This window comes from Rhinolophus sinicus, linkage group LG11, assembly GCF_036562045.2.
Source record: "Rhinolophus sinicus isolate RSC01 linkage group LG11, ASM3656204v1, whole genome shotgun sequence".
NCBI classification, from domain to species: domain Eukaryota; kingdom Metazoa; phylum Chordata; class Mammalia; order Chiroptera; family Rhinolophidae; genus Rhinolophus; species Rhinolophus sinicus.
Window position 1 is genome coordinate 25,381,112 of NC_133760.1, and position 20,487 is coordinate 25,401,598.

Below are 20,487 nucleotides of genomic sequence, written 5' to 3' on the forward strand. Positions count from 1 at the left end.
CTCACTAAACTAAGCAGATAAAACTACAGATGAAAATGTGCAAAAGCACCACAAACAACGTACTATTATTTCAGAGCCCACCACAGAAAACCCCAATATTGGGTCGGAACCATCAGTAAGGGTCCCAGCGCTTCAAACTCTGACGATGCCTCGGCCTGCCAGGCAGTGTGGAGTCTGGCTGCTCTTCAGGACTGCAGTTTAAACAAAAATATCCTTCAAAACTCAGTTTGGTTGGGACTTACCACAGGCTTTGGTTTGGAACTTTCCAGTAATGCCCAAAATAATTCAACTTGAGACACACTGGCTGACCACCACCACCACTAACTCCTGGGAGAACCGTCTGGAAGCAGGCTGGGGCTTCCTGGGTTGACCACCCAGAAGGGTGCTCAGAGAGTAACACAATAAATGAATGAAAGGGGGTGGGCAGACAAAGAGAGAAAGCAGGCAGCGGCATGGGTTGGTAAAGGTGTACTGAGCCTTAAGAAAATTAGCTTTAGCGACGAGGCATACGTGTCCTTTTGATGGAGGACTTCACCACCACCACCTATGAACTATTCTTGCCAAAAAATTAAACAGGAATTTGTTCAAGCCTCTAGAGTCAGCTACCATTTCACAGGAAACTTAGAAGACAATAAAATGTGTTAAATGACACCCCAGGTATGCAGTCACTGAAGCACAGACTACAGAAAATCAGAGGAGAACCGGGGGCCCTTAACCATTACGTTGCATTAATTTTTTTTCTTTTTTAAACAATGGGAAAAATTTGAGGGGGAAATCTATTGATTAAAATGTATTCACCTTATCTGAATCCTGATTTAAACAAACTGAAGGAGAGGATAGAAATATTTATTGTTTTAAATTGTTTTAAGCCACTAAACTTCGAAGTAACTTATTACTCAGCAATACATACCAACACAGAAACCCGTACGGAAAAGTAGGAGTGAAGTGTGAGGTGTAACAGAAAGAAAAGTCGTTCGGATTCAGACAGACTTTGATTCAAATCCTGGATCCTCCTCCACTTGCTAAACTTGGAAAAGTCGTTTAGCCACTCTGTGAAAAGCTGGAGCCTTTCGATTTGTAAAATTGAGATAAAAATGACGAATGCCTAGGACCATTGTAAGAAATTAAGAGACAGAATACGGGCATAAGTGCTTAAGCACATGGCCTTGCACAGAATAAACAAGAAGTGGATGGAAGCTATTATCTTGTATGACCATATTAGCCGTGCTCATTTGGAAATGGCCTACCTCTCACCCCTTACCTCCCAAAAGAAGAAAAAGAAGATATCCCAGAAGAGGCTGAACCTGCATCCCCTCCGGGTAGAAAACGGATGGAGGGTGGTTGGTGCCTTAGTACAATGAGTTGCATGTCCACCAGCGTTTGCATTTCGAATCTGTGTCTACTTTTTTCGGTGTCAGGCTACACAATATGCTGCCTATCCCAGAGTGGGGAAAACACACCTGAGCTGGAACGTGAACCAAGGGAATGAACGCAGGACAAAAGAGCCTGATAATACTTCCGGTGTGCTCACTGACAGACTTTCAAATGAAATATGAAATGAGGGCATCCACATGGAATTTACATTTCAGGGTTTTGCCTCTCCTCGGTTCACCAGCACAGAAAGAGACTGGCTCTGCACTGGCAGGCTTTCTTCCATTTGTCATTATGTTTTACACACAAGGAAATTTTAATGTCTAAAGATGGTAGGTGATGATAAGACTAGAGCTACACATGTTTTTTTTGGCAGCCTAGTCACCAGCACTTAAATTCACTTCTGACAGTTCTCAGAATCTAAAGACCTGTAAGTACTAAACTGTCATCTGCCTATCCAGGAGAGATTTCACTTTGGCAGTATTTCAAAAGTTGAAATCACTCGCTTTTTTTTTAATGCCTATTTTTGCCACCACAATATTTCTCTAAAACATGTAAAATACCGTACTCTCAAGAGACACATATAAAGAAGTTGGTGGTACAGGGTTTGCTAAAAGGAAAATCACTCTTGTTTCCTAACCTAGAAGTACAAAAACGCAAAGCCATTAGCTAACATCTAAGATTAGGGCAAAATGGGCGATAGCTTTCTCTAAGAGCTTGGGCTTGGTGATTACAAAAGGCAGTTGAATTTGACGATTTCTGAACTACTTAATGGTTAAAAACTAATGGTCCTGCTAAGACTTGGAAGGTAGTCCTATTATGCAACAGTTGGCTCTCTTCAGCAAAACGGCTCCCTTCCAATGCGGTCTGACAGAATCAGACGAAGTGGAAAGAGGCAGCACATCTAAAATCCTGCTAGAGCAGCATGGTATCAGGAAGAGAGAGCAAAGAAGTCAGAACTGCATAAAAATCCTGCATCTGCCACCAACCTGCCAGTGACCCTGTGAAAGTCACTCCCTTTCTCTGATCTCAGTTTCCATCACATTTAAAATGAGAGACAGCACAGCACAGCGGTCAAGTAGGGCTCTGTAGTGACAAACCACCTAGGATCAGCCCCTCTGCTCCCCAGCCATGTGCCTTCCCATAACGAACCTACCCTTCCTAGTCTCACCTGCCTCCTCTGCATAATAGAGATAATAATAAATAGCACCGACCCTGAACGGTTGCTTTGGAAACTACATCAGAAAATGTGTGCAGAGGGTTCTTGTGTGTGGCCCATAATAAGCACTCAATAAATGAGCTGCTCTTGCTGCTACTGTCACTGGTATTATTGCTCTCTCCGAAACCACCACCAAAATATCAGGTTGAGGAGGCAGCCATTTGCAATCAAACACTGCTTGCTGACAACTGAGATTATGGCTTCCTTGAGGTTAACTGGGCTTCACCCCTCTCACCCCAGAGCCTAGATCGGTGCCTGGGGCTTTAGAGACACTCATTAAACGTGTGCTAAATGAATAAACCCAGGGGTAAATGAATGGTGAAGGTATAAGTGAATCACTGTCTTCAAAACGACTGCTGCACCCTGACTTAAGGCTCTCTGAGCGCTCTGGCCAGGGCTAGCAGCTAAAACTGCCAAACACTGCAAAGAGCACGCACAGTAGGTCTGCTGGCTGGCTGGCTGGGGATGTTATACATTCCTATGAGCACACAGCCTGTACTTAAGCGGATGGTACAACCCTCATTAAGGACTCTCACTCAATATTTCAACCTCAAAGACTCAGGCCACTTGCTTGTTCCGGAAATGGCTTTAGAGAGCTGACTTCTTAACCATCTAAGAGAGCGCAGAAGCTAAGGGAGACACGAGAAGAACTGGATGCTGGACAGCATGGAGGGGTCAGATCACCACAGTCCCATCTGAATATGTGGCTGAAGATACTTCTCCTTCCAGCCATCGTCTGATTGGAGAGCCATAAAACCGAAGACACGAACAAAGCCTAACCCACAGACAGCTTGTCATTTATCAGAGCTCTCCAAATTCCATCATTCTGGTGCCACCTTGGGAACTATCTTATCCTTGGCACCAACCATTCTTCTAGTATGAACTTAATCCTCAGGCTTAAATCAACTCACTGAAGAAAAAAAAATTAAATGAAGTTATTTTTTAAGGAAATTTAAACCACTGTGTTAAATGAGAAACCAGTCATTCTTGCCCTAAAAAATATGAAGGAACTGTAAAAATAAACACTTGGAAAGAAAATACTGTAATTAAAACGGAGTTAACCGCCGTTGCTTTCCTCAGTGCCGGGTTTGAGGCCTGCCTGCTCCCTTGCTGTTAGAAAGGGAGGTTAGCCTGTGATGGCATAAAAATTTGCCAACCCTTAGCGAAGGCTTCTTCCTTTGGGCATTTTGAAAGACTCAAAAAGAATGAAACAAAACGAGTTTCTCACGATGGGAGTCCATGTTCTTGGAGCCATGCTCATGCAGCACATAAAAGCAATGCAGGTCTGCAAAACAGTGGAACCTTCTTTTCGCATGCTCTGACTCTCAGCCCCTTTGCAGTACCAGATAGCGGAGGGTCCTTGTTCCTGAATGCAATTAAAATATACTTTTCCTCGATTCCGAGGCTGCAAAAATGTCTATAATCAGGATGCATTTCACCGTCAGCTGACTTTTGTTAACCACTGTTACTAGGGCCTTAATGGGGTCTTTTCCCTTTGATCGGGGAAGCGGCTATGAGATGGATGACACATCTCATAATGAGAGTCAACCAAATACGATGTGCCTTAGCAGGGCCAACACAAATGAGCCTCCTGCTTGGACGCCAAGACAACACAACAGCCTTGCGTTCTCCCAATTGTGTTCATCTGATAAAGACATTACAATAGCAAGATACGATGATCTATAACCCTCCCCTGGAACACTCACACATTCTTGGCCTTGAACGCTTGAGCAAAATGCTGCACGCTACGGAGCTGAGAGAGGTCCAGGGTCATTGCTTCTACCTTGGCTTTATGCTGGAATGAGAGAAAATAAAAAGAAATGATAAATAACAGCAAGTTTAGTTCATGGTATCAAGTTACAGTAAATGTGTTATGGAACATGTCGGAATTCCCCTGTTTAATATTAGACGCCCAGAGAGAATATAAATCATCAGAATGAATAGAAGAACAGGGCTTTTACTGCCAAGTTTAGGGAGGACGTGAGGCTGGGGCTCTGCTAAAACTGCAGGCTGGGGGTTGTGCTGTTTCACTCATTGCACCAAGGAGACGCCTAAGGGTCTCTAGGCTCACGTATCTCCTCTCAATCTGGATCCTTAAAAAAAAAACTAGAATGATAGGGGAACACCAGGACAAAGCCCGGCTTGTGCAAGAATTCAGGAGACAACATTTTAATCTCAAAAGCTGCCATCCGGGTTCTAAAACGATTTCACCGAGTATGCATCAAAAATTAAAAGCAATTCATTTATAGAAAGTACAAAAGCAGGCAAACCTCATTCATACCGATAGATCCTGACCGACTTAGATCCCCTTGGTTTAGTAACCCAGAAAACTCTATAGACAGGTGGGGCACAGGTGGATACTCATAATGATGCTTATACCAGCCACTGCCCATTCAGAGCCTACCATGGGCTGGGCACTTACACGCGCCATCTCATTTCGTCCTCACAATACCTGACAGATGGGCTGTATGTTCCCTTTTTTATAAGGTGGAATCTTGTAAGATCACAGAGGTAAGACATGGGGGTGGCAAGCGTTAACCTCAAGTCAATCTGACACTAAAGCCCAAGTTCCCTCCTGCAGAGAAACGAGGAGGACTGGAGCAGTCAGGTTTTGAAGCAAGCATGCGTGGTCCACTGGACGGCCTCTTAGCACAATTCTGGAAAGATCAGAGTGGCCTTTCAGACATCGCTTGTGCTGATGGGGCAGTCCCAATTTTTAAGACAAGCTGGACTTCCGGGTGTGAGAGGAAATACTATCACTTCTTACACGTATCTCCTCCAAAGGACACACAGCCAAGGATGCCAGGCCAGCTGCCTGTTCAGGTAAGAAGAGTCTCATAACACAAACGGTTAACTTGGGACTTCTTGTCTGGACTGTGTGCTGAAGTAAGACGAAGGAGAATAACATGGTACCTCTAACACTACGAAGGGGGATGCAAATGGCATTGCTGGGAACATCCTCCACCTGAACTGTCTTATTCAGGACTGGATACAAACTGTGCTGAGACACTTACTAGTAGATCTGGGGCAGTTTATCTTGGCTGTCTAGGTCCTGGGCTCCAACCCAAGTCCCAAGCTTTGAATAATAAACATCAGGCAGAGGCAGCTTACTGACTTTGGGCCATTTCACATTTCCGAGCCTCAGTTTCCTCATTGATAGAAGGTGAATATTCATGATCTACTCACAGAATTGCGAGGCTAAGTGCAAAGAACCTAACACCCTGTCTGGAAGAGACAAGGTATTTAGTAAATTTAACCAGAAAGAGATAAAATGTCGACTGTGCCAAATTCTTTCCCTGAGGCCACCCGCAGTAAAGGGTGGTTTGGGGAGACCACCATGCAGCATGGAGGATGAAATGGTGTTAATAATATTCAAGGGTCCTCCCTGAAGAGCACAGCAGACCAGATATGCTAGATGCTGGAGGATTCAGTGCAAATGTACTAACAGAGCCCAGTTTTAGGGAAAGGGGGCCAAGAGGGGTCATATGACTTCCCCAAACCCAATAATGTATCAGTGGCAAAGGCAAGTTGGCCAATGTGGATTTACACTTCTCAGGTAACAGTGGCACAGGCCCAAACGCACAGATTTTGAAAGGAGCTGGAAAAGCATTTAACCGGACCTAGGGAATGGGGAAAGTGGCAACACCCAGGTTTTGCTAGCACTTCCTCAGATGTGGGAATATTGGAGCTAGAGGAGCCACAGTGAGGCAAGGCCACGTCCCTCATCCTACAGAGCAGGGAATTGTCACCAGGAGAAGTGAATGCCCTTGAACGAGGTTGCACCCTGCTTCCAGATGAGGAGCAAATTCCCGTACGCGTTCCGTCTGAACAACCGATACTTACCTGATGGTTAATATCTCTTTGGAGTGGGAAGTCGGCCAAAGACTAACTTATTCCCCTGGAAGACTCTTAGGCCTCATACAGGCTCAACTACCTGACCTGACATTCAGAGCTAGCAAACAAACTGGCCTTTCACCCTCCTCCTACGTCCTCCAGCCCCAGCCTCACTTCACTCACAGCATGATCATCATGACCATCCATAGAATCTTACAGAATTTTGAATGCACCCCAGGAAGAAAGTTAGATATCCGTCTGTAGGGGAAGGCGTGGTAAAGACATTGTTTTCTCTCAGCCAAGCCCCCTATAAGAACCCCACGAGATATTATAAAAATGCACATACATATTTCCACCATAAAACCAGGGGGAACATTCCCAGATGGGGACCCCAATGCAATTTTCCAATGAAAATGATGGCATGGCCAAGTGGGCCTGTACATTCTTCTATGTGTGTAACTTACAGTTGATAAGTTATCTTTTCGTCCTCCCCCTTCACTTTAAAATAAAGCACAGAGCTGCCACTACCAATAAGAACAAAATCAGAACATACACATCCAGGGGGAACAAGGGGTCACAAGCCATCAAGTAGTTCAACAGACTAATCCACAGGCTGCGGGTTACTAGGCTCCTGGGGGCAGTGATTCAAATCCACACACTATTACTCAGGTAATTCTCCTGCCCTCTGTAGCAGGTTTCTGTTTCCACTACTGACCCTGAGAAATGTAGGGAGGCTGTGCGATACAGTACATCCAGTGAGGGAAAAACACAGCTTTTAGAATTAGGGGGTGTGTGTGTGTGTCTGTGTGTCTGTGTGTGTGTGTCTGTGTGTGTGCCTGCGGTGGGGGGGTTGCTCTTCTGATTATCTAAGAAACTTAGCAATGTTATAGAAATGTTTATCGTGGGACACGCTCTAAATGAGAACGCAATGGCTGACGGATCACGTTTTAGAAGGATACACTGCTGATGGCTAGGTGACAGCAGGACACTTAATCTGCCAACGTGAGCTTTCCTGCCAAGTATGGCTTTGAATCTGGGACTGACCACATCTCACTTTCTTGGCTTAACTCATGAACTCTTCCCTGTTGATGTTAACTTTCATTTGGAACTAACTACAGACTCACGACAAGTGGTACCCGAGAGTGCCCATATACCCATCTCCTGGCAGCCCCCAATGGTGACATCTTACCCATTTGTAGGACATTATCAAAACCTTTGCATTGACATGGCACGGGGCAATTTATTTGATCTCAGACATGATTTGGATCTCAGCACTGTTTGGATGCACTTCTTTTCTTTATCTGTAATATCTTTGTGTATAATTCTATGACATTTTATCACACGTACAAATTCATATAACCTTCACCACACTCAAGATACAGAAAATTTCCATCATCACTAAGGAACCAGTGACTTTTTTTATTAAGAGGTATTAGAATTAACACATGCTGTCTAGAACACGAAAAGCTCAGGCCTTTTTTTGGCCAGAGTCTGCTCTCTGGATTGGCAACTCACACACGTATACAAAGTCCCAGCTTAAAATCCTTTTGTAGCTTGGAATGGCCAACGAGATATGGTCCAAATTCCTCAGCATGGCTCACACATGAGCCTCTGTATCAATCGGGATATGCTTCAATAAGGAATAGTCCCCAAATTTCCATATTAAAACAACCAAGGGTTATTACTCGCTTACGTTTCATATCCATCCCAGGTCGGTGGAGTCATGTCCACCATGGGTAGCCAGGGGTCCAGGCAGATGGAACTTTCATTTTCTATAACATCACCAGCCTCTGCAGTGTGGGGAAAGGAATGTGGCAAATTGCACATGGGACCTCAAAGTCTTCTCCTCAGTAGTGACAGACGTTGCTCCTGCTCAGCTTTCATTGGCAGAGCAAGTCATGTGGCGATGCTTAGCGTCAAGAAGCCACAACCCTCCACACGCCCAGAAAAGGGAAAAGTGGAAATACATAATGAAGAACAATAATGAACCACACAAATTCCATGACTTGGCCCTGTCTACTTCTCCAGGATTATTTCAGGCCATTTCCTACTTCACCCTTTCACTAGTTACAGAAAAACTTGAAAAAAAATAGATGAATATGGACCCAAAAAAAGCATTTACAATCCCATCGCCCGCAAATACACTGTCAGCTTTCCATGTGTCCCTTTCTCCCTCCTTTCCTATCCATCTATCCATCCATCCATCCATCCATCCATCCATCCATCCATCCATCCATCCATCTGGCTTTGTTTAACAGAAAGAATTTCATACTAAGAATTCTGAACCTTAAAATGTTGTAAAATGCCTCTCTCAACCCTTCCCTAAATGCTCCCTCTTTAATCACACCAGTACACAAGCTAATCATCTCAGGCAAAATAGGAATGTAAATTTATTTTAAATGATGTCTACAGATGCTCGTACCCAACACTTTAAAACAGAACCGCACAGGTGGCATCCCACACATGAAACATCAGGCAACTTCTAAGAAGCTGAGTAGCCCACCTGCTCCCAACACCCCAGGCTCAGCCAGGAAAACAAGAGTAATTAAGCAACCCCCATACTCTTCTTCCGTTTCTCGGGATCCAGGGGCACTCGCGGATGGCACAGATCACTGACACCCTCAACAGACCAAGTCTTCTCGGTCTAATTCTTTATTAAGTTCCAAAACCTGTCTCAGTGATTCAAGAGCCCGTACATGCAGAATCAAAAGGGCTGCTTGCTGTTGTTATGCAAGAGTGATTTTTCATACCATTTTATAACTATGAATTAGCCAAGTGTGACTCAGATGTGATACTGCCTGAAACCAAAGGAACCATATGGGGATTGTGCGGTATTTAAATGAAGTGGAAAGATGTTGTCATCTGCAGCAGAGGCTGCAGAGCCTGGCGGCCCTGGAACCATGGCCCTGGCAGTGAGACCTCGGCCACGGCCCTGGCAGTGTGACCTCAGGGATGCTCGCTGAAAGCTTGGGGCCTCGGCTGCCTTATTTGACAAATGGGCACGTGCCCTGCATGATGAGAGTAAAAGTTAGATATGACGAATATAAGGTATGGGACACATAAATAATAACTATTATCACTATCATTTGGCCACTGCTAAAGTGTGATGACCATTGTTTTTCTATAATAACGCACATTAGTAATCGTGGTCTCCCTTCTTTACGTCATAAAGTTCACATAAGTAGCTCAGGGTAAGTCTGCACAGCGGCACTGTGATGAAGGATGACACCTGACCCCTGGGCAGGAGAAGTAGCCTCACTGAATCCACTTGGGTACCCCAGGTCCCACACTCCATGAGTGTTTTGACCCTAAAAGGTGTTCGTGAAGGCCGTGGACTCAGGTGAGACCCTCTGGGTGTGACTCCCAGTTCCAGCACTTACAAGCTGGGCAAGTTACTTCGCCTTCATGTGCAATCAGTTTTCTCTTCTGTGAAACAGAAATAACTAACGGTACCTGCCTTATCAGGAAATGAGGATAGATATATATCTCACTTGGAACGGTACCCAGTACCCGATAAGTAGTCTAAAACCGTTACCACCGACCACCATCATTGTGTTTGTTTGTTGCTGCTGTTTTTACGCTCGATGCTTGAGGGTCCCGTACTTCTCATCATCATCCTACGCACCGAACTGCTTCGCTCTTCACTGACGGGGCAGAGTGGAGCACGACTGGCCAACAGGAGCAACCTTGGAACCCTGGCCACATGAATCCTTGCCCGGGCACCCTCTACCCCACAGCAACCCTCTGGGGGCAGTTAATATCGACCAACCATTTCCCAGACGGAGAAACGACGGCCAGAAAGCGATTGCACAACTTCACCCAGACGATAGCTAACAGAGCCACGATCCCCACCACATCACGATTCTAATCACGACAGCGTATTCCACAGTGCCCACACAACACACCTATCCTCTCACCCACCGGAGGCCCCCTCCGAGGCCCTCACAGCGAGGCCAACCCCAAAGAAAATCGCCAGATTTGGAACTTCCTCGGAGAGAGGCAGCTTTCTGTCCTTGCTCTTGGTCAACAGTAAGAAAGACAGCATTTATGAGTGAATTCATTCACTCATTTATTCATTCACTCATTCATTCATTCAGTAACACTGCCTCTAAAGGTAAATGCATATTCCATGGATTCTAACTCCTTTGTCTCTTTGCTTTTTTCTCCCATCATTGCAACACGTAAGAGAGAATACCTCACACCCATTATCTGTTCACCAGCAATGAAAGAGCAAAAAAAGGTTACTATCTCACGGTAGTAGGCCTTTAGAAAAGTGCATACAAAGAATTCGAGTGACCAAGCCTACTTTAAATACTAATTATGACTTTAAAATCATCATTAATCGTAAACTGCGTGTGAATTAATTACCTGGGACTATCAGTTTTCTCCCCTATCCGAGTTATCCCTGTAATGACCCCCAAGTGTTTGGTCTGGGAACCAAGCTGTTGGGGGTCACGGGGCACACTAGGTGAAGTCAGGAGGGTATCCTTCAAAATACTCTCATCTTACACATGAGATTTGCTTCCTCCACGCAGCTTGACCACTTTTGTCACAATCCTAGTCTAGCAGCGGGGAGAGCAGCTCTTCATTATGTTGTGTTGAAAGTACCCTCTCTGAGTTGGTCAAAAAGAGAAGCACCCAGTACACTTGTTGGAGGTGGAAAGACAGAAAAACCCAGAGGCACTGAAGGGTGCAGGGAGCCCACCCTCCAGTACAAGCAGAGCAAATCCTCCTTAAGCTGTGGGGGGACGTACCCTATGCAACTGCAGATGCAGGATTTCGTGTTTAAGGGGAATTGGCTAGTGTGTGTTCTCACTTGAAAATGCCAATCTATGTGGATCGGGTGGGTATATGCCTACCCCCTTCTTAACACTTATAGAAGAGTTTATTTCCGGGTTTCCCAAAGAAAAAGAAAAAAAAAAAAAAAAAGCTCTCACATGTATTTATTGATAATAAAAGCTTAAAAATAATGAGCATCTCTGATATGCATGGTGTTTATGTTTTAGTTAATAGTAATATGAAAAATTTTTTTAAAGTATAATATATAGCATATCCCCCATTTTACAGACTAGAAAACAGAGGCTGAGAGTTGCAAGTGGCACAGCCAGTAAGACAGAGATCCAGGTTTCCAATCGAGATGTGGTCGGTTCCAAAGTGCACGTCTTTGCTGAAATACCGCACTGCACTGTCCCCTTGTCGTCATATACTGCAACATGTGATGCTAAGAAGCTATAAAGAAATCAACATCACCTATATATTCTTATTTGTGTCTATTTTATATCATATTTATTTTATACCTTGAGAATTTACAAGAGAAGCCTATTGCTGAAAGAGAAAATGTAACCAAGGCAATAATCTACATTCAGAGCTTATTGCTAATGGCATCTTGCAAATTCTAATCCAATGGGCCTTAATTGCATTATGCTGATGTCACTCACCCTTCCACTTTACATACGCTCAGTCCTGATTTTATGTCCTGCATCCTTAAATAGGAGTTGTCACATTTACAACAGCTAGAGACAGTGGCGCTGAGCATATTATTGACATGCATTATTCACTGCACTACAATACAGACCTAACTAAACTGGTTTAATAATTCATCAATATCCTATGTGGGACTTCATCACACTAATCTCTCCAGTACCATTTAAGTGATGCTAATGGTGGCAATGGATGGCTGCATCTTCCCTGGTAAATACAGGCATAAATAAATATTTGCATCTACTTTCAGCTCCTGTACCTCTCAGTTGAACAACGCAAACCACCACCATTGAGCACGTCTGATGGGAAGTTTGCCCAATTTTGGACACGCGTACACATGAAAAGGATGCACTGATAAATGCTCTTGCCGACAGGGCACCCAAGGAAACAGGAGAATGTGACAGGCTCTTTTAGGGCTCTACACATTTGTACCAGTCTGCGTGCCACCATGCATGTCACAAGTAAAAACGCTCTTAGAGAAGATTCCACATTTCGAAGTAGCAAACCAAACCAAAAATGATCCTTGGCAAAGCCTTGGATTTTTCTTAGAGCCTTAAAGGATAGGGCCTGAGTTTGCCATTCCGGACCTTCAGATCAACCATCAAGTATCAGCCTTCACTCCTCTGTCCTCCCCAGCCCCGCAAAAATACACAAACATCCCTAATAAGAAAATCATGACGACTCTTTCTTCATTACATACAAGTCACAATTTTTGCCTTGTGTTGCTGGAACTCAATTTATAAAATAACTGTATCAATATCTATAGGTAATTGTAAGGCTGATTCAAGGAGAAATGGTACCGGATAACAGCTTATTTAATTTGGTATATGAGCTATGTGCCACGTAAAGCAAAACTATTAAAAACGCTTAGACAGTAATTGGCAATATTTTGCACTCCGGATAAAAAATGCTTATCTTGCCAGAAACTAACAAGAGAGTGAAAATATTCTAAAACCTTCCAATTTCCCTCTATGCAATGTATTCACTTTGCAGCTTAAAAACAGTTTAAGAAAGGACAGCGACTGGCACAGGAGTTTGGCAGTCAACATGATTGTGCATTTACGCCTCGCTGTTGAAGAAAGAGCCTTTTTTTCACAGTGAATTTTTCATTCTAATGTAAGTGATGATTTACGTTAACTATAGGTAAAGCATGGTTACATTTTCCTGAAGGATTGCAGGCAAGTAAAGAGTAGTACAATAAGTTGAAGCGTAAAAGCTTTCTCTGTCATAATATTTATTATAATGGCATATAAAATAGCTGAAATAAATAATAGATGACTAAAGGTAAATTCATATGATAAAGAATCCTTCAGCAGACACCATTACTTTTGACTGCTCTAGTTTTATACACAGTTGAAGACTCTTAATAAACAGGCCCTATATCTTATGTAAGTACTGGAAACATCAAAGATGTGCTTAAAAGGCAACAGACTGGACATCAGCTAATTTACTGTATAATTATATTCTCAACAGGAACAGTCTATATATTTTGAATATTTAATAGCTGAGCTCTTAATGAAACTTGTTAAGCATTAGAACACCCTACTCTAGGGAAGTGCCCCCCTCCTAGGTTTAGAAAGAGGGGTGCAGCTCCAAACACAGAGATCTGGAAGGCTGTTGATTATCTGGTGACAGGTCAATAGTGGTTAAAGTGAATAGAAAGAGAAATGCATGATTTGTCTGCTGGTTTAGAGGCTTCTTCATTCCACATGAAGGACTCCTGAAGTTTGAAAGATCCTCAGATGGAGGGAGATATTTCCATTTTAGTCCTCACAGGGAGAGAACCCCATGGAGAAAACCACACAGGGATATGCCACTGCCCGGAGATTCTCTCAGGGGTTGTCACCCAGGAGCATGCTAACACCCAGGGGACATCTGGCAATGTCTGGAGACATTTCTGGTCCCCACAACTTATTGCAGGGGTGTCCTGGCATCTAATGGGTAGAGGGGCTATGAAACGTCTTACACCGATAGCCCCCTACAACTGGCCTTAAGGGTCAACAGTGCCAAGGTTACTACCTGTGTGAGTTTGGGGAGACGTACTCTGATTAACCCTGAGCAGTCTTCAGCTATTTGTCTTTAGCTGTAAAAATAAAACTGGCTCCTTGAAGAAAGTACAAATGATGCAGAAGTGTATAAAGCATAAAGCAAATACATCTCCCAAATCCCATTGTCCCAAGATAAGCAGAGTGACAGCCTGATGCACATTGTTCCAGAATATATTTTCTACACATATAAAAACATGGTGCAACAATGTTTTCCTACGAACACAGTATCATAGCTCATGTGCTGTTTTACAATATGGCTTTTCCCAATTAACACATAACTGAATATGTCTACATAGAGTTCTACTTCCATTTGTTTCAACCTGTATGTTTAGCCCATTGCAGGGGTGTTTGGTCACTTATTAAAACCTGTTCCTCTTTGGAGGGCTCAACTCTCCACATCCTTCACTAGGCTTTGTGAACTTTTTACTTAAATGCTCGATGTCTGACCTTCCTTCTATTCAAAAATAGAAAAAATCCTCCTTAGAATCACTGTGAGAGTTCAATGATATAATATCTATGGAAAGCACCTTAAACAGACAACCTGTAAGTGTTAACTAGTGTTCCTGTTGTAATTAATATTATTTTATATAGTTTCCATTTTTTTGTTACCAAATGCCATGCTGAAATACTTATACTTTGTAATATATATGATTTTTTTTTTTCTATTGGAAAAATTCCTGGGAGTAGGATTGCTAGGTCAAGAGATATCCACATTTTAAATTTTGATAGATTTTTGCTGGGTGTCCTCCAAAAAGGTTATAGCAATTTCCATTCCCAAGAACACTGCAGGAGACAATGAAAGAAAACCAGAACCACCAATAATTCACACTGACATTTATAGTAAATTAAAATGCACAGTTTTATACAAGTATCACTATCTCTAATATCTGGTACACAGTGAATGGCACAGAGTAGGTTTTCAAGACAGGCTTTAATTTAGAAAACGAATGAATGAATATGCAACGTACCACCGAACTTGAGACAAATCGTAAGTAGAAACAAAAGTAAGCTAGTGATATGGGCAAAGATGTTCCATTAAGCCATTCAGAAAGCCAGGGATTTCTCCTGGTGCTTCAGTCTGGCCGGCTGAGCGCCTGACTGTCCGAGGTGGCCACACTGCGTGATGATGGACATGAGCTTGGGATGCAAAGCATGCAGTAAACATGTAATAGTACCATCATGCTTGAGGAGTGACCACGACAGTTATTTTTCATTTATGGATGAATCCAAAGAGATAAATCTTTCCGAGGTTTTATAGAAGCAAAGCAGGTTATTTAACAGATGAACTAGAAAAGACATTTTGAAAATGCTTCAGACAGAAATGAGGTTTCCTGCCTCAGGTGGCAATTGCCTAAGCAGCCTCTTCTAGGTTCCAACCAAAACACTCATAAAAGCAGAAAAAGAACTCAACACAATACACACACACACACACATACATACACACGAAGTTATAGTCGTTATCCCCAAATTCTGTACATTATTGACATTAGCACAGTGCCAATAAATTACACTTAGAAAGGAATTAGAGAAGCATTTGAAACAATAGAAAAGAAATTTTTTTATGGGAAAGGAGATTTCGTTCATCCATTAAATCACGTATAGTCTAGTTTGTTGGGTAAATGATGGAGACATTAAATAACTTTATACTTTATAAGAGAAAGTTAGATATGCATATAAAAGTTTCAAGAGTAACAGAGGAGGGAAGGAGGGAAGGAAGGGAAATCTTTAACTTCCAAAGCAGCAGCAGGAAAAAAAAAAAGATATATGGAGTGCACGGGATAGAATGAAACTGTACCAAAAAGAATTCAAACTAATAATAAATAAAAACTCTTTGTAGAGAAGAAACACAAGATGAAATATAGAAATTAATATAAATATGTCCATATTCACAAGAAATCGAAGTAGACTTAAATTCACACATTAAAAGGCAGAAACCAATGGACGCAAATTTAAAAAGTACCTCTATGTTGTATAAAGATACACTGTGGATAGAGAGAAATAGCATCTCTCAAATTAGTTCTCCCCTTTCCACAGTGCGGGGTTGTGCTGGGAAGAGACTGACCAAACAGGAAGTACATTTCCCACCTTGCACTGCGGTGGGCATCTTGGTTTCCACCAATGGCCTCTGAGTGGAAGTATGTGTCCACTCCTGGTCTATTTCTCATAGAAACAGGGTTTCCCAAATTCTGTTTCTCCTTCCATAAGATGAATATAGATTATGAGTCCCGACCTAGAGGACAATGGAGCCACTAGACAAAAGAAGTTTAGATACTTTATTCACCAAAAGAATAACAGACACCTGTCAATCAGAGACACTGATGTGGATCAGTGTTATACACTAGAACTCACTTGGTAAAACTGCTCTGTCACAATGTGAAAGGCAGACCTAGTACCTACAGGGCCTGGAGCTCGAGAGATGAGCCAGAATGTCAGGGAACGGTGACCCGTGTTGCTTTTACCACGATATTAAAAGAAAGAGATGTGCGCAGGGAAGAATTGTCCCGTTCGCAAGCAGAACTAGAAGCCGGAACAATAGACAGTTGGAAAAGTCCAAACAGCATAAGATAAGTCTGAGAAAGTCTTTGAGAGACAATAGTACATTATGACTTCTAAATTAATTCAAATAATCCGGCCCAGTAGCATACATTAGAACACTAATGCTTCTTTTCTACCCAAGCCTGTTATTCCAGATAGTCTTATGGCAGTAGCGGGGAGGGGAGAAGCAGCAGGGGGGCGGGGAGAGGGAATAAAGAGTTGGGTGGCCCTGTGTGGTTTCCATGGCTTGACTGACAGCTTTAACCAGGGCTGCTTCAGGAAATGAAGTGCAAACAGGAGCTGAGGAAAGGGGAGTCCGTGAGGAAGTGAAGAGTGGATCCAATGTTTGCACACAGATTCAGAGCATTGACCGGATGTCCCGTCCCCTCAGTGCATGAAGCACGCTGGCCTGGGCATCAACACATGAGCATATTCATGTCTGGCTTGCTCTGTGGTCTCCTGTCTTGTAGCCAAATGGGACAAATGAATCACGTTGGGTAATTCTGTTTAAAGCCAGCTAAGTTACAGACTGCATGTGTTCAGAGCAGCATCTCAGGCAGCTTTAGAATGGGAGGAGGTGCATGGGGGGGGGGGGCACAGCACCTTGTAAATGTCCATTAGAAGCCACTTTGAAATGGCATGCATGTTAAGGCAGCCTGGCCTTAGCGCACACTCTCCCTGCCTCTTCAATATTTACGAACAGCATCTTCCCTTCTCCCCTTGGCTTGATGATACAGATGTTCTCTATAGGCAGAGCTTCTGCTGCCTGCAGTGTGATGGGACAGCCCAGAGCTTTCATCTCTATGAAAGGAAGCCCTTCTTTTTCCTAAAGCAGAGCACTGACTTTATCAGGCTGCACTCCTTTCTGGGTCTGCAATGCATCCCTGTCATGCAGGGACTCAGCTCCTGCTCTCTGCACAAAAACATAGAACATGGTGAGGCCAAAAAGGAACACCCATGGAGCCATAGATAGAGGAGTCAAACCACTCTAGTCTCGCTGGAGGCTGGGTTGGAGACACAGGAAGCAGGATCCACATGACGCGCAACCTGCCATCCGCTTCTCTGCCAACCCCTTTGCCAGCACAGCCACGGAAGTTATATTAGTGGCTAATGGCTAACCAGTAACAGCTGATGGCCATCTCATAACCAAGCCAGCACCTTTCCACGTGAGGCCAAGAGCCTGGAAACTGCTCTCTGGGACTCTTTCCCCACAATCCCCTAGAAGGATTTGGGGATATTCTGGCTGAGGGTCACATTTTCCAGTTAATCCAACTATCACTCGCATCACAGATCTAGGACTGAAGACTTTCTTGCTCTGCATAAATTTACAAACTCCATTCCATGAAGCAAACATTCATTGTTAAGGAAATACCTTTGAGGACCAACTCTCTGGCAGATGCTATCCAAGGAAGGGACAATTACAGACTTGGTCACATTTTACCCTGCTGAGCCCTTCACTGTAGACCTGACAACCTGTAGCTTATAAACAAGACAAAGGCTGAGAAAGCATTTAAAAAAATCTGCTCACAAATCATATAATTAGTAGCTGGCAGAATTGGGATTGGTTCTCCCGTCACTTTGATAAGCCAGTTCTCCTTACCAGATAGTGTTATTATGTCTGTGCCAGAACTTTCTTCCCAGTCCTGCAATTACCTGAGTCCAAGAGATTACAGTGGGGCCAAACATACTTCACTCTCAAGAACGTTGTTCCTTCCATGAACCCAAAGCCTTTTACACTTGTTTTGGTTTTATTGTGACCATTACAATTTTAACTTTATGACGAAAAACTAGCTAATTTCAACCTTTCCCCTACCGCCATCCACTAGGCTTTGGATTAACCAAGTCTGATAACTATGTCATGTGCAGTTTGAATTGATTCCAGGTGTGTGGAAATAAGATGTGAATCTAACCACCTGCTCGTTCTGATTCAGTGGAACAGACTTTTCTCTCCAAATGGTCGTGAGTCCTCTAGTACAGGAGTCAACAAACTTTTTCTCTAACAGGCCAGATAGGAAGGAGTCTAGGTTTTGAAGGCCATTACCAACCATTCAACGGGTATAGAGCATGAAAGCAAAAGCCACCGCGGGTAATGCAAACGAGTGGGTGTGGCCACGTCCCAACAAAACTTTATTTACAAAAACAGGTGTTGGGCTGGATTTCCTCCCAGTAGAGCAGTTTGCTGATTCCTGTTGTAGAATGAGAGTCAAGACAGTTGGGTGTGCTTCCTGAAGTCTGACAGTCTTATAATTCATAGTATTCCGATTCCAATGGATGTAGAAGAGAAAAGCAGAATATTACACCACGCCTCAGTGTGTGTTACTTTGTCGCACAGGCCATTTGATAAACATACAGGCAATGCATGGTATAAAGAGTCCCTAACAATGTGTAGAATTAAGAACATACAATGGACATAGCTGTGAGCCTCTGCTAACTGCAAAATGTTTCTCCTACTAAATAATCTAAATTTGAGGATTACTACACTTTGTAAGAATCAGCACTAAATGGTGCCTTCAATTCCACACATCTTCTTGAACACATGCCTTTTAAAAATATATTTTGGCATCTCTAGAAGTTTATTAAAAACCTGTCAAAAAGTTGAAATAGGGGCTTCTAAGACATTTTCCTAATATGCCAATCCTTGGGGTGTGAAGAATAGATATTTCTAAATTGGGCTAAAAGAGATATTCCAGATCTGCTAAAGAGAATCCCAATAATAAGCAAAAAATCACAAGCCCCCATCTTGGCCACTGGGAATGTGGGCATGATATTTCTGTCATGTTCATATGCATTTATATTTCAGAAAAACAAAAACAAAACAACAGCAGCAGCAGCAAAACAATGCTTCTTTTAATGAAAAGAGAACTACGCACTTTCTTCTTTATTAGAGAGAAGAGAATTTGCCACACAAACACAGAGGTTGGGTGGGGGAAAACACTGGGGTAGGGCAGGCAGAAGTACACACACAAAGAAACCAAAGAATGAAAACATGAAATAAAGAGACTGCTCACAAAAGAATTACTAATAAGGCAATTTCTTCCATTTCCTGGAATTTTTCTAATCCAAAGCAGAGCAGTATATTAAGGGTGATTGACAGACTAGTGCCATTTCATAAGGTAGTAAGAATTACAGGCCATATTATCACTTAGGAAATGCATGCTTGCTGGGAGAGTAAGGATGGCCCTTCCAGCAGGTACCTGAATCATTTTGCCATTGGTAAGGGGTTTAAATCCCTCAATCCAGGATTCAGTACGAAGAATTCAGTATCAAGCCTTGTTGAAAACCACAGTTTCTTGCTGGCCAAATGCTTTCTGGGACAGGAATCCACAAAGCACCTGACTTGCAGGGAAATAAATATTTTCAAACAAATACAGAACCCATTAACAAGAAAAGATGGGAAAACAAAAGAGAATCACAACCACCAGCTGCCTCATGGCCCTGGGATACTCCAGTTGACACTTTGAGTTTCGTGGCCTGTGTCAAGAAATGCAATCCCACTGACAATGATGAAAGGTGATACAGCCCCACCAGTTACTCTAGGCCGGGTTCTCCACTGGGTACTTTGCATGTTCACAGATTTCCCCCTTCATCCTCGATGCCTTTAAGAAGTAGGCATTTGCATCTTTCTTTTGTAAGTGAGAAAACAGAAATTAAGTAACTCGAGGTGTAAATCAGAATTTTGAACCCGAGCCTACGTGATGCCAAGGTGTCTCCCAGTAGTCACCCACAGTACATGCAAACTACTACTACTATGACCAGTACCATAAAAGGGAGAATGAGGGTTAGGGGCCACCAGAATCCCTGTGGATGAGGAAATTCCAAGTACCTAAGCAAAACCGGGTAAGGGCAAGAAAAATCAAGTCAAGGCCAGCAAGACCACACGTGTAGGAAAAGGATAGAAAATGCCCTGTTCCCCTGCTCTCCCAAGATCCGTAATCATATGCTACACTGTTCCCTGCAAGTGCAGACATACACAGGGTAGCACATTAATCCTTCAAACAC

General features: G+C 43.1%; 1 protein-coding gene across 4 annotated transcripts in view; it reads right to left on the bottom strand.

Annotated features, from left to right (window-relative positions):
- WWOX (WW domain containing oxidoreductase) overlaps window positions 1-20,487 on the bottom strand; it is a 913,630-nt gene that overhangs the window by 666,895 nt on the left and 226,248 nt on the right. For all 4 annotated transcript variants that reach the window (XM_019710992.2, XM_074314543.1, XM_074314544.1 and 1 more), the window contains exon 6: window positions 4,297-4,385. In XM_019710992.2, coding sequence (XP_019566551.1) covers window positions 4,297-4,385 — 89 coding nt within the window. The remainder of the gene's footprint in view (window positions 1-4,296; window positions 4,386-20,487) is intronic.